The following is a 12,788-nucleotide window of genomic DNA, read 5'->3' as shown; positions in this document are numbered from 1 at the left end:
ACAAATTTTTTATTTGCTTGTGTACCACTTGAGTTGGCAGTATCGCCAGCTCTAAAGTTATAAGAAAAAGAGAAATAAAGTATAGAAATAAGCAAAGAGAAATTAAGTGAGGAATATAAGCTATATATGTGACATAGTTCGTGTTTGGTTACAATCCATGCAGCAGTGTCAATGGTTTTTAATAAATTGTGCATTTTAATGTATATATTATGGGCCAAATTCTGAAGAGCATATTCAGTTTTTCTATCCATTCTTTCCATAGGCTAATGCAAGGGTGGGCAAATATTGACCTGCAGGCTGGATCCAGTCTGTCAGGGTTAGCCCTTAAAAGGCCCCCATACCGCAGTATTTACCTGCACCTCCACAAATATGGGGGGATCACAGCTTCTGTTGGCCCTGGATCGCCATTCCCGGTCAATGGGAACTGCAATCACCCATGCCTATGGAGGTGCAGATAAATATAGTGGCAGCAACCCACCAGTAGCTAACCATGGTGAACCGCTGCCATTTTATTGCCTGCCCCTGGGCTAGTGCCTATTGGCTTCAATGGGATGTTGCCTACGGAAGGAATGATCTTAAAACTGAGCAAGGCCTTCAGAATTTGACCCGATGTTTTAAAAATTTGCATATCTCAGATAATCTAGTATCCTAAAACAAAACTGTTGTCTGAATTCAAGTCCAGGAAAAGACTGAGTGAATCCATAATTAGCTAAGATAAAAAGCAAAGGGGGAAATGCAGTGCTCTCCCCCCCTCCCCCACCACACACACATGTGCTGTTTATCTTTACACTGGCCGATTCCACTTATTTAAATACAAACATTCCAAACATGGAACCTGATTCTTCAAATACCAAGAAATCTAACTTTACTCCAAGGAGTCACTAGAACAATTCCTGTAAGTTACTTCCACCTACAAATATTGAAAGGATCATGTCCTAAGATATTTCCAAATGCTGATCTGCCAAATATTGGTGTTAATCACTTTACATTTAAACTGCATTAACTAAAAAAAGACCATATTCATCGTGTGTAGGTAGAATTAAAGAATATGATCAAACTACTGGATGTGTCAAACTGCAGGACCAAGCATCATCTAGAACGTCGCTAATAGATGTCTATCCAGCCTGCTCTTAAACATCTAAATGTCTTCACCCAGTAAACATTTGGATGTTGTAAGCAAGATTTGAGGTAAAGACATGTGTTTTATAGCATAGGACTGAGATAAGAAGAGGCTTCATTCAATTCCTAACTCTGCTACATATTTCCTATAGGGCAAGTCACCCAACTGTCTAATACCTAGGTTTTTAGTTATGTAAACTGAGAATATTATTTACCCAGCTCACTAAGATTTTGAAAGCTTATTTCAGTGGTGTTTGTTAAGCAGCCTGAGGAGCACAGACAGAAGGTGCAAATAACTTCAAATAAATGGAAATTGTTTCTTCAGAGTTTGTCCATTATAAAGCCACCTTCCACATTTTGCTCATTATTTTAATGGTTCCATTTATATTGAGATAAAATGAAAAGCTTCTAATTGTAAGAACTGCACCAAAGGTGAAAAGTATACATTGCTCTATGCCAAGAACAGCCGATTGTCTGCCAGAATACAAGTAGGTGTTGTTAGAAAATGACTTAGAGGGATAATGAATTGCAAACTAAAAGGGTTTAACATGAGAAGTGCAGTGTTCTCTCAAAATAGTGATATAATTTTCTCTCTCCTTTTAGTGTCATCTGTTCTGGGAAGTATGTTAAAAATGGATTGAATTGAGACTGGACTACAACTAGTAGATTATGTCTATTATCCAATAATTTCAATTAGATATAAAACCACAAATATTTTGGCTTTGCCACCCCACAGACATTTTACATTTATTTCTGAAATATGAAGGTTACAAGTAAAATTCAGACAAACACACCACTACCACCATTTTAATTGCCTTAAAATAATGTTGCCCCCCTTTTGACTCCAGTAGATAGAACATATTCCAGGCCCATAGATTTTACTATTTCAAAGTAGAAATTGATGGAGCCTGGTATCTTTTTTTTTTTTTTTTTTTTTTTTTTGATGCAAGCTTGTTTATTTACAAAGCATGTACAAAGTCCTGTGTTTCTGAAGCAAGAGGAACCAAGAACAAAAGGAGCACTTTCAGCTACAAGTCTCTTTAATCAACAGACCACAAAGCTGTCTCTAGCTCTTTTCCCCCACATCACACTGTTAAGATTTCTTCCTAGCTTTCTTGCTCTTTTTCCATCTGTGTGTGTCTCTCTCTCTCGTCTCATTTTTTATCAGTCTTCTAACTCTTCTGCTTTCCCTCCCTACTTCCCTTTCCCATATCAATCCAATACTCAGCCTATAGCTCCTGGATGGGTTCCTATGCATTTCTTTCCTCCCTGAGGGCTTACATTTATATTAATAAAGGAATGTATTGAGGCCTATAAAACTCAGTGGGGTTTTTAACATGATTCACAACAAGGTTTCATCCAGATCATAACTACCTTATCAATTTCAAAAGAGAACAAGTGCAGTAGAAACCATTTCAAATTCAGTATCTCCCAACCATAAATGCACAATTACCACAGATAGCTCAAGTTCTGAACAGAGAGAAAATCTATAGTATTTGATCCCTCTGGGTGGTAACTGTTGGTAAACACTGAAATTTTAGAAGTGCCTCCTACAGACAGAATGTAACTACTCAGCCTGCAATTCATCAAAAACATCAAGGGTCAAATACTAAGGTCTGATAAATGGTGGCATGAGCTAGAATTTTACCTTCTTAATCGTCTTATATACTCTCTAAATACTATTTGGAAGAAATTATGCTGACTTACTTGAACAAGTATTCACTCTCATGCCAACTGTAGCTCATGCCATCATTTTTATCCCCTTTGAATTGGAAAGAGACTTTTAAAGTGCTTAATTTTGTTTTAAAAAAGCCATGATCTTGTAATGTCCAAAACTTCAGTTCAGTGAACAATGAACTATCTGGTACAAGTCCACATAGATTTTTAAATTGTAGGCAAAGGAATCTACAAAATTATGCTACCACCTTTTAAACTGTGCTCTGATGTTTAAGTGGCTTGACTTATTGTCGATTTTTTTTAAAGGACAGTTTTGTGTTGGATCCCTGGGAACAAGGCAATTTTTTCTTCTTCTGTTTTTCTTTTGCAGAAACTAGCACTATTTTTATGAGCGAAAATTTAATTTTATTCTGGGTGAAATTTCAGCACTTGGTAGCAGAACATTTTTTACATTTAAAAAACCAAATGCCTCGTCTCCCCGCCCCAAACTCTCACATGTCGGTCATTTTGAATTTTCATGGTAACATGCACACAATTTCTGAAATAAAACTACAAAAGTATTTTGCAAAACATGTTCTGCTGTTGAATATGGCAGCCCCATCCGTTCACAAAGTAGCTTCCTTTTTAAAATTAGATAATACAGTTAATGGGATTCTTTCCCCTACTCACATTGACTGGTACTCCACATTTAGTCCCATTGAAATTAACATGTTTAATACTTGCATAAACAGGCCCTATTACTTTAAAGAGTCTGAAAAATGCTGCTCCAGTCCAAATGAACCGTGCAACTATTCAGCAGTGCTCTGTTTCCTCCTTTATTTCTACTGAACACTGCAGTCTTGTATCTTATGGGGGGCTTTAAAAATGGTTGTTAATTAAGGAGGCTTTAACCTCTGTACTCTGGGTGTCCCTCATCCGGGAACACCCATAGTAATGAGGCATGCAGAGCCACTTCCCTTCCTCTCCAAACTGGGGAAATGGAACGTATAGACCCACTTCCCTTAAGGCTTTTCCCTTCTGCCCCCCTTGTGGCATGGGGTGGTATCTGGGAGCTGCAGGAAGTACAAAGCTATGTGTGCCCCTGGGAAAGGGGGGGCAGATAAGCGCCCCACCTCCACCTCTTTAGCCCAGACCCCACAGTACTCTCCTTCGCCTAGGAAAATGTTTAATCCAATACACCCTGTTTTGCAAGATTTCTGTTTTAAAGAGGTGCAGGGTATGAGGCAAAATGGGTGCATGTCTATTACACCTGTAGGTTGTAATCTCTTTTTCTTATGTCTTCGTGTATCTTTATCTGCTAATATGAGTGCAGACATGCAACAGAACATCTTCAAACACAATAGGGTGTCAAAAGAATTTAGTGTTTGCCACGAACAACATCTATTATATGAAAGGCTATGGTTGTTAAAATCTTTGGTGCATAGCTATTCCTTTTAGTGTTTTGACTTTTTATCGGACAGTGTATTAGCTCTAATGTTATGATGCATCATATTTAGTTTTTAGAAACAATCCACTTGCACTGGATGTTATTGTATTAGCATCTATCATGTCATGTTAATGTGATCCAGTAACAGAGTTTGAGTGAAGAATATGATGTTTGTATGCTGGCTGCAACTCACATTCCTGGGGGCAGAGTTAATATGACAAAGTTGACTACCGTCCACCTTTTTGCAGCAGTCTTTGACCTCATTTCTCTTCCTCTCCCCCTGGCCATAAAGCATAGCCATCCTCCTTTGGCAAACCCAGACAACATCTGCCCCACTTTAATTGCAGTGCAGTCATTTGTATCAGCATATAAAGGTGGCCACTTAATTAAGCTTAAGGATTTGAGTGGTTGATTGTTTAGCAATGGTTCTATTATAACTCTCCTCATATTCCATTTCTAACACTATTTTACATTGACTGGATTTGTTTTTGGATAAGACTTCCCTTTAAGCCTTTCTTCTCTCCCCTTTTCTCTTGTATTGAAGATATCAAGCACTCACTGGAGGCAAAAATCATAGCCATACCTCCTCTTTTTTGTTGCTGTTTGTTGTTGTTCCCTTTTATCATTAAATGAACATATCGATATTTATTTCTTTTTGAGTTTGGTTGTAGGTAAAGTTATATTCTTTGCCAATTATACATAGAATCTAGCCTTTACATGAGTGAAAAGTTTGCTTTAAAACAACTGTTTTACTTTTTCTATGATGAATGAGCAGTCCCAAAGTTGTATTCATGACACTAATTATGATTTAAAACTTCATTTTACAAGAACGTCTAGATGTCCCAATCAGCAGTAGGTCCCTGTATAAAACCTGGCATGTACTTGGCACTTGAAATTGATGCATTGAACAAATTTAAATAAGTTTATAATGAACTGAAGAAGGTTCTACCCTTTCTTTTTCTTTCTAGGCTCGGGACTCAATGATGGGCAATGGCATGAAATCCGTTTTCTAGCCAAGGAAAATTTTGCTGTCCTCACCATTGATGGAGATGAAGCCTCAGCAGTTCGGACAAACAGTCCTCTGCAAGTTAAAACTGGGGAGAAATATTTCTTTGGAGGTAAAACTGCGGTACTAACATATCTGTATAGTGCTATCCTTTTGTTACCTATACAGGAGGTAAATGTGGAGCTTAAGAGTGAAACCCAGTCCTCATAGTGTTTGTATTATCAATCTTATAGAAGTAGCTTAGGTGATGACCTCCTCCCAACCCCCTCTCCAAGCCCCTCCCCCTACTGTTTTATTAGTCTTTTATTACCTCATGTTTGACACACACAAACTGAGATACTTTCTGAGGAATACGTTTTTTCAAACTTTTTGCAACATAAAATCAGTTTGAAAGTTTGGCACAGAGGCTGTTGAGAGGGTAGAACAGAACTGGTTAACATATGGCGAGCTCCCTGATGCTACTTTCTAAAAAGATACACCAAACCATCTCCATAATGTGGCATCTGTTCCACTTGGTGCTGTGATATTCGAGTATGGGCCTGTCTTTTTCTGTTTTTAGCTGTAATTCAAGAACACATTCCTATTTAGGACAGGATTTAACTGTGTTTACCTTTAAGCATATGCTTAAGTATCCTTGGAGTCAATGGAATGTAGGTGCATGCTCATGGATAGATTTAAGCACACATTTGACTGTGTTTTCTAATTGGTGCTTTAGAATGATTAAAAGTACTAAAAGCCAGAAGCAGTCCATGTACTCCAGTAAGGTTGAGAGTATAGCTGTTAAATGCCCTGAGTGGAAAAACTTCTTTCACTCTCCCAGGCCATCTTGTGTTAGCAGGAAAGGATCAGTCACAATATAGAATTTTGTATTAATCTCACAAAACATATTTCATTTTAGTTATTGTATTATATGGTTGTAGATAAATTGTGCATATGTCAGCTCTCTTATTTTACCACATGCAGTCTTTACTCAGGCACATGTCCCATGGAGATCAAACACTGAGATCAATTGAATTTTTGCGCTGATTGATCCACAGGCAGTTTGAGTTTATAGATCAGGATGCTGGGCATACAATAACTTTTTTAGGGTTTTTAATAGAAATGTGCTGTGTTTTTAAACTGCCTGTTTTAATTTTGCAAACTGAGCAGCTAATAGAAAACAGTACAGCTCTACAAATGCTCCTGTTACCCAAGTGATAGAAAAGTTACTGAGATTATTATTTTAATTTGCAAAGGAGAAGAACAAAAAATCCTTTCAAGATTATTCTCATTTACTTCCATCAGCAGAATCATTAAAATATATATGGAAATTAGCATTTAAATATTCTTATAAAAACTGTTCTACATTTACTTAAGAATGATATAATCCTTTTGATAATATATGCCACAAATTTCTGGGTAACCTGTCCCCTCATGGTAGTAATGATAATGAAAAGCATTTCTTGACATCTAACACTTACTGAGTTCCGTTATAAATATTGCCAGATTAAATGTCACTAGTCACAGAATTTAACCTGTGTTCTCCCCATCTCTGCAAGTTCTCGTGGTCCTCTATCTTTCCATGTGTCCCTACTATTTGCCCAGTGTCTAAGTGGTGGTTCTAAAGGGGTTACCTCAGACAAGAGCCCCAACATAACCAATTGCCTTTCACAACGTTTTAAAAGGTTGTTGTTCATTCAAGAATGTACTGCTTTGACTTTACATTGAAATAGTCAGGGACTTGGATGGTCTCATTAAAACAAGTTATGAAGAATCAAATTAAATAAAAAACCTATATGCCTAACACTTTCTGTACTGAATCCTGAGAAAGCTAATCAATATAGGTACAACCCTGGTCATTGTAAGGAATAAGTAAGATTTTTATTTCTGGAAACTGCACCCTTTCTCCCTGGCATGTCTTAACCCGGGGTGGGCAATAAGCGACCCATGGGCCAGGTTTAGTTTGCCAGGGCTGGCCGCTAGAGGGCCACCAGACACATTATTTATCTATGCATCCTCAGGTACAGTTGTTCACAATTCCCATTGGCCACAGTTCACCATTACTGACCAATGGGAGCTGCAGGAAGTGGTGTAGACTAACACTACTTTTCGCAGCTTCCCTTGGCTAAGAACAACAAACGATGGCCAATGGAAGCTGTGATAAGATGTACCTGTGGATGCTCAGATAAGCAAAGCATCTGATGGCCTCCCAGGAGATAATCCTCACTAACTGCATCTGGCCTGTGGGCCATTTACTTCCCATGCCACTCTCATCCTCTGACACTTTGACCTTGTGATAGATAGCATGTAGTCTGAAGGTGTCAAGTGTCCGATTTCCTCCCATTTCATCTGTGATCATTTTAATTCCAACTCTTATCTCTCCTCCCTCCCCCCCCAAAAAAATATTTACACAGATGGGAGTCTCACATCAACGGCTGTTTGTATGTTTTTCGGCTTTGATCAGCATTGTACTTGTTGCATTGGGTGAACGGTATGTGTCCTGCACCTCTTTTACAACTTGAAGTTCTTTGGAAGGCGTATTCAAGGAGTAGATTTCTTGTGCACCTTGTGTTCAATTTCATACCCAAATATACATCCTGCACTTCAAGATTATACTCTTGAATTTTAATTGTCCTGGCAGGTGTTTTGAACCCCAGGCAGGCTTGATTTTTGCTTTGAAACTGAGGGACTCCTCTGTTTAAACTTTTCTCAACACTAATTCTGCTTTATATCAGCTATAAACTACTGACAATTTAAAGTCTATTTCTTGCATAAATATATTAGAAATTATAGACAATATGCTCAAAAATTGCTCTAAACAGCAAGGGAAATTTTATGAGGGAATTTCCCTGTACTTTTTTCTACATTTATTTTCTGTTCTTTGCCCCTGCCCCCAGTATTAAAATGTGCATGGGACAGATAGAGAATCTCCCTTGACAACTTTTCAACTCCATATGAGCTCTCTTTCTGAACACTTTGACTTGTATATCATCAGTTCTCCGATACCTCTAGCTCCCTACGACTATTTAATATTTACTAGTTTTTGTCATTGGCAAATGTTTTTTTGTCAGCCTGATCCTGCTACCACAATTGTCAGTTGCCCAGATGTTGTGAACCATGCACATCCTATTCATATGCTGTTATTGAACTGATATGTCTTATGAGCTAAGGAGGAAGGAAAAGGAGGGAAAATTATCTAGTTAATACAGTGGTTCTGAAAGTGCAGTCCACAGCCATCTTGCAGTGAGCCGTGGCTTGAGGCTCAAACTCCCCCCTCTGCAGCAGGGAGTCAATGCTGGTGCTCCAGCCCCATGACCTCCCCTATGAGGTTGGAGTGCCAGTGCTTTCTTCCTGCTGCAAGGCGGGAAGGATCTTCGAGCCTCGCAAGCCAGATCCTGCTCATGGGAGGAGAAGGAGGCTCTGTGCATTGCTGTTTCCCCCTTCCTGCAGCTGGGAGGAATAGATGTACAGGGAAGTGCTGCCTGGAGGCCTTCCCTGATGCTTCCATTGGCTGGAATCATGGCCAATGGGAGAAGCAGGAGACAGTGCCTTGGTTGCAGTGTCTGGGAGTGGCATGCCTCCCATCCACCTCATGCCTAGACCTTACACCTGCATCCCACTCAAACATCCCCCTGCCGAGACCCCACAACCCCACTCCACTCCTGCACCCTCCCTCCTGGCCAGATAGCCCCTCCAACCCTGACCCACGTCTGCCCACTCCTACACCCAGCAGGGCTGACAGCCACTGCTGGCCCCAGAGCAAGGTTGGGGGGACTGTCTCTGAACCCCGAGCCCTCAAAGCTGAGTCGAGTAGCACTTGGAAGGTCAAATACCTGGGCCCGAGAGCAATAGTCTCCTCTGCCCCCCTGTTGACAAGCCTGCCTGCACCACATACTCCCTTCCCCCTGCACCCATTTTATCATCATAGGTGGCTGGCTGGTGATACACAGAAAAGTCTGCATTGATTGAATTGGGCTGTGAGCCAAAATGTTTTGAGAACCACTGAGTTAACAGACTGATATTTAAATATTGCAAAGATAGTTGGGGACTGTGACGGGGCCCGCCAACCCTACCAACAAGGGGTAGAGGAGCCCACCTATGGGGTGGAATACGCCCCTTCCCTGCAGGGCATGCTCCCAGTGGAGCCCCGGTATAAAAGCCTGCAGAGCAGCCCAGTTGGGACTGACCTCTGGAGAAGGAGCTACTGCCCAACCACCAGAGCTACAACTGCAGCAGCCGAAGCGAGAGGCGCCGGATCAGCTGACCCTCCCCTACTATCCCCAGGCCAAGCTCGACTGCAACACCGACTGAACAATGCAGCCCCCCTAGATGCTGTTGCCGCATCAGTTCCGGCTACACCAGATGCAAGGCCTGCCAATGCTGCATCTACAGATGGTCCCCTCCGCCGGCCAGGGGAATGGGGTAGGAAGCAACCTAGGGCGGGGAGCAGGAAAAGCCCTGGTGGGCTCGGCGCATTACAGGGAGAATTCCCTGCCGAGCCAGTGGTGGGAACCACCCACCACGAATAGGGCCCTGGGTTGGGACCCGGTGGAGAGGGAGGGCCCAGGCCCTCCTATCCCTTCTTCCCACATCCCAGATGAGGAGCGGATCACATGAGAGACTAGGCCTCAGGGCCCGTGCACAAGAGGCTAGGCCTCAGTGCCTGTGGGTGAAGGTCTCCACCCCAGGATCTAACTATGTGAGACTAGGTACCCCGCCACAGGGACATTGAGACTGTTCTTACAATGATTGTAAAACTTTTGTAGAAGTCTCTGACAATAAAGGATGTCCTAGCTATGCTTTTCGTATCTTATCCTTCAAACTACATAAATAAGTCACAGTTCATGTATTCAAGCTATCTCCCATTGAATACAGAGAATCTTCTCCAGGGAAAGGCAGAAATGATGTTTTATTCAAATAAAGTGAAGGAAAGCCGTGTTAAAGCCTGGGTGCTTCAGTTGTGTGTGTATTTGGTGGGGTCGGTTGGTGCTAATTGGTTGAGTCAGTCCCCCTTTAAGCGTCTCTTATTCTTTCACTGAATTCCTTTTTCTTTCTTTTTATGGGGTTAAGGTTTTGAAAGGAGTGAGCTTCCCTTTCCTACAAAGTCTCTAGAGACTGATGTTGCTTTCTTGTTTTCCAATTATGTGCATGAAACGAAAGGGAAGAATAGAGGAAGTGAATTGCAAAGTGAAAATGAGTCCATTAACCCTGACAGAAGTTGTTTACACCTTTAGAGATAAGGGGTTTTCATAAGGCTTTTTAAGCTGGCACGAAAACACCAGTGAATTGCCCAGTGCCCAGAGGAAAGATTTGATTAGGGACTTTTTAAAATTCCAGTTATATTCCAGTTATATAGCATTCTATCTGCTTTTTCTCCTCTTTTTGCACTGGTTTAAATATGGGGGAGTTTTAGTGCTAGTGATAACCCTACCGTGACAGCACAAATATGTAATGAGCATTTGCCAGTCCACTACTATCCTTTTCTTTTCTGACAAGCTAAGCTTTAGATGAATGGACTACATGGCAAGTTCCTGTGGGACATTGGCCTGTGGCTTATAGTAATTCCATGGCTTCTGTATGAGCGTACAAAATGCACTGTGGATGGAATCTTATCTGTGTAGACTCATTTGTTTCTGAAAGCCAAGCTGATATAATTTCCCCTTGGGTTTGGTAGAAGGGATAAAAAGACAGGCAAAGAAAGAAAACACCTTTGTCTATGTTCATCACACTGAATTTTTCTATGTGAGTCCTTTCTTCTTGAAAACCTGTCATCCACACCTAAAGTGTGTGTGTGTGTGTGTGAGGCACATAGAATTTTGTCATGTTATCCAGGGCTCAACAATCTATTGAATCTGCTTGCCCGTGGCGAGTAGATTTCAGCCCGGCGCCCCGTTTACCGGCGGCGCGCGCCTGCGCAGTGTGGCTCTTGCGCATGCACAGTGTGGGGCTGGAGAGTCGTTTTCGCCGTGGTTCGTCAAACCCTGATTTGTTATCTATTGTCAGCCCGCTGTGAATCATGTTATAGACATGACCAATCCAAAGTATTATCATTGAATTTGAAAACTTTCATGCTAGCAGGATCAAACATATATCAGGTAGCAAGGATTCATGGCATCTTTGCTAGCTCATGAGATATATTAATTAAACTGCCATCTTTGTGGCATATCAGATGTTATATAGCAAAGGAAGTTATTCAGCCAGTCACAATCCAGACCATCTATTTGATCAATGGTACTGAAAGCCTAATTGTACTAGTAGCCAAACTATTGAAACCTGCAACTTGTCACAAGCCCACAAATAAAAATTGTATCTGGGTGTATGTTAATCATCATTTGCTTATGCATGAATTGGTGAGCAATACTAGGGAATTTCTTGCCAATACAAGATTGCCAGCATGATTTTAAAACTTTGCTGACTGGACATTCTTCTGAGAATTTTCACACTGTAAATCCAAAAGAACTCAATGGAGAATTTTGACCAGAGTGTCTTGGTCACATCATTTCTCCAGCTCACTCCCACAAACAGGTGCACACAGAGTGACAGAAATAAAGGAACTGACAATTAAAAAATAGTGCAATGTACCCTCAGTGTACACTCTCAAAAAATCAAGAGAAGTATCAAGAATGCAGAATCTATTTTTGCTTCCTCAGAAAACAAGAAACACTCCATTTAACTTTAACTTTTGTTTTTTCTGTCCTCTTTGAATCTTCATTTGCTTGGATGATGTGGGCAGGGGAGGGGGCTCCTGTAATTACAAACACTTGAGCCTCACTTTGGTATTTAATGAATAAAATAATGCATCCTCCACCATAAACGATGACATCAAATTCATGTGCATTTTGGTTATGGAACCTGAAGAACTTGTGGGCAATGGGTTTGAAAGTGGTAGTAGCTATTAACTCTTGTGACTTTTTACCATTTCATCACGTTCATTTTGTTCCATACATACAGATGATGTTGGAATGCTGGGAAAATTAGACTAACATGCGGTAAAGTAACATAGGCCCCATGTGATTAAACTTCTATAATGCAGACTATATGGTTTGTGATACACCATGGGCTGGCTCATTGTATCATGGCCCACTAAGTACTGCAACTCACATATAAGTATTATAGACAGGTAACCTCCATTGAGCTCACAAAGAAAGGCAATCCTATCAGAAATCCTATCATAAGTAAAATCTCTTATTTAGGTGGGTAAAATGAGTACAGAAATGGATCTCAGTAGGCAACTTGTTGGAATAGATTGAGTTGTTGGAATAGATTGAGTTGTTGAAAGAAGCCCCATTAAAAATTAGAAATCTCTGCCATCTGCAAAATGAATGAATGAAGTTTTCAGATGTGCTCTGCTGGTTCCTCTGCCCTGTGATATAAATTCCCAAACTGAGCCTGATGTTGGATGAAGCCAGCGTACTTAGTGATTTCTCAAAGAAAAAAACCTGTTTCTTTGGATTTACTCTACCTTTCCCCTCCTCATTAACACTGAAGCCATTCCCTTTAGAGAGGATGAAAAATAGGGTGGATTTTTTTTGTTTTTGTTTTTTAATGCGTACTCCCCTCTCTTCTGTGACTTTGAAAACT

The 12,788-nt window shown here is 40.7% G+C and overlaps 1 protein-coding gene across 1 annotated transcript in view; it reads left to right on the top strand.

Moving 5' to 3' along the window:
- CNTNAP2 (contactin associated protein 2) overlaps nucleotides 1-12,788 on the top strand; it is a 1,659,707-nt gene that overhangs the window by 918,189 nt on the left and 728,730 nt on the right. The window contains exon 9 of the mRNA XM_075921713.2: nucleotides 5,191-5,340. Within this exon, the coding sequence (XP_075777828.2) occupies nucleotides 5,191-5,340 (150 nt within the window). The remainder of the gene's footprint in view (nucleotides 1-5,190; nucleotides 5,341-12,788) is intronic.

Source organism: Pelodiscus sinensis, chromosome 2, assembly GCF_052426305.1.
Source record: "Pelodiscus sinensis isolate ZL-2025 chromosome 2, ASM5242630v1, whole genome shotgun sequence".
Lineage (NCBI taxonomy): Eukaryota > Metazoa > Chordata > Testudines > Trionychidae > Pelodiscus > Pelodiscus sinensis.
This window is presented reverse-complemented; position numbering and strand designations above follow the sequence as displayed.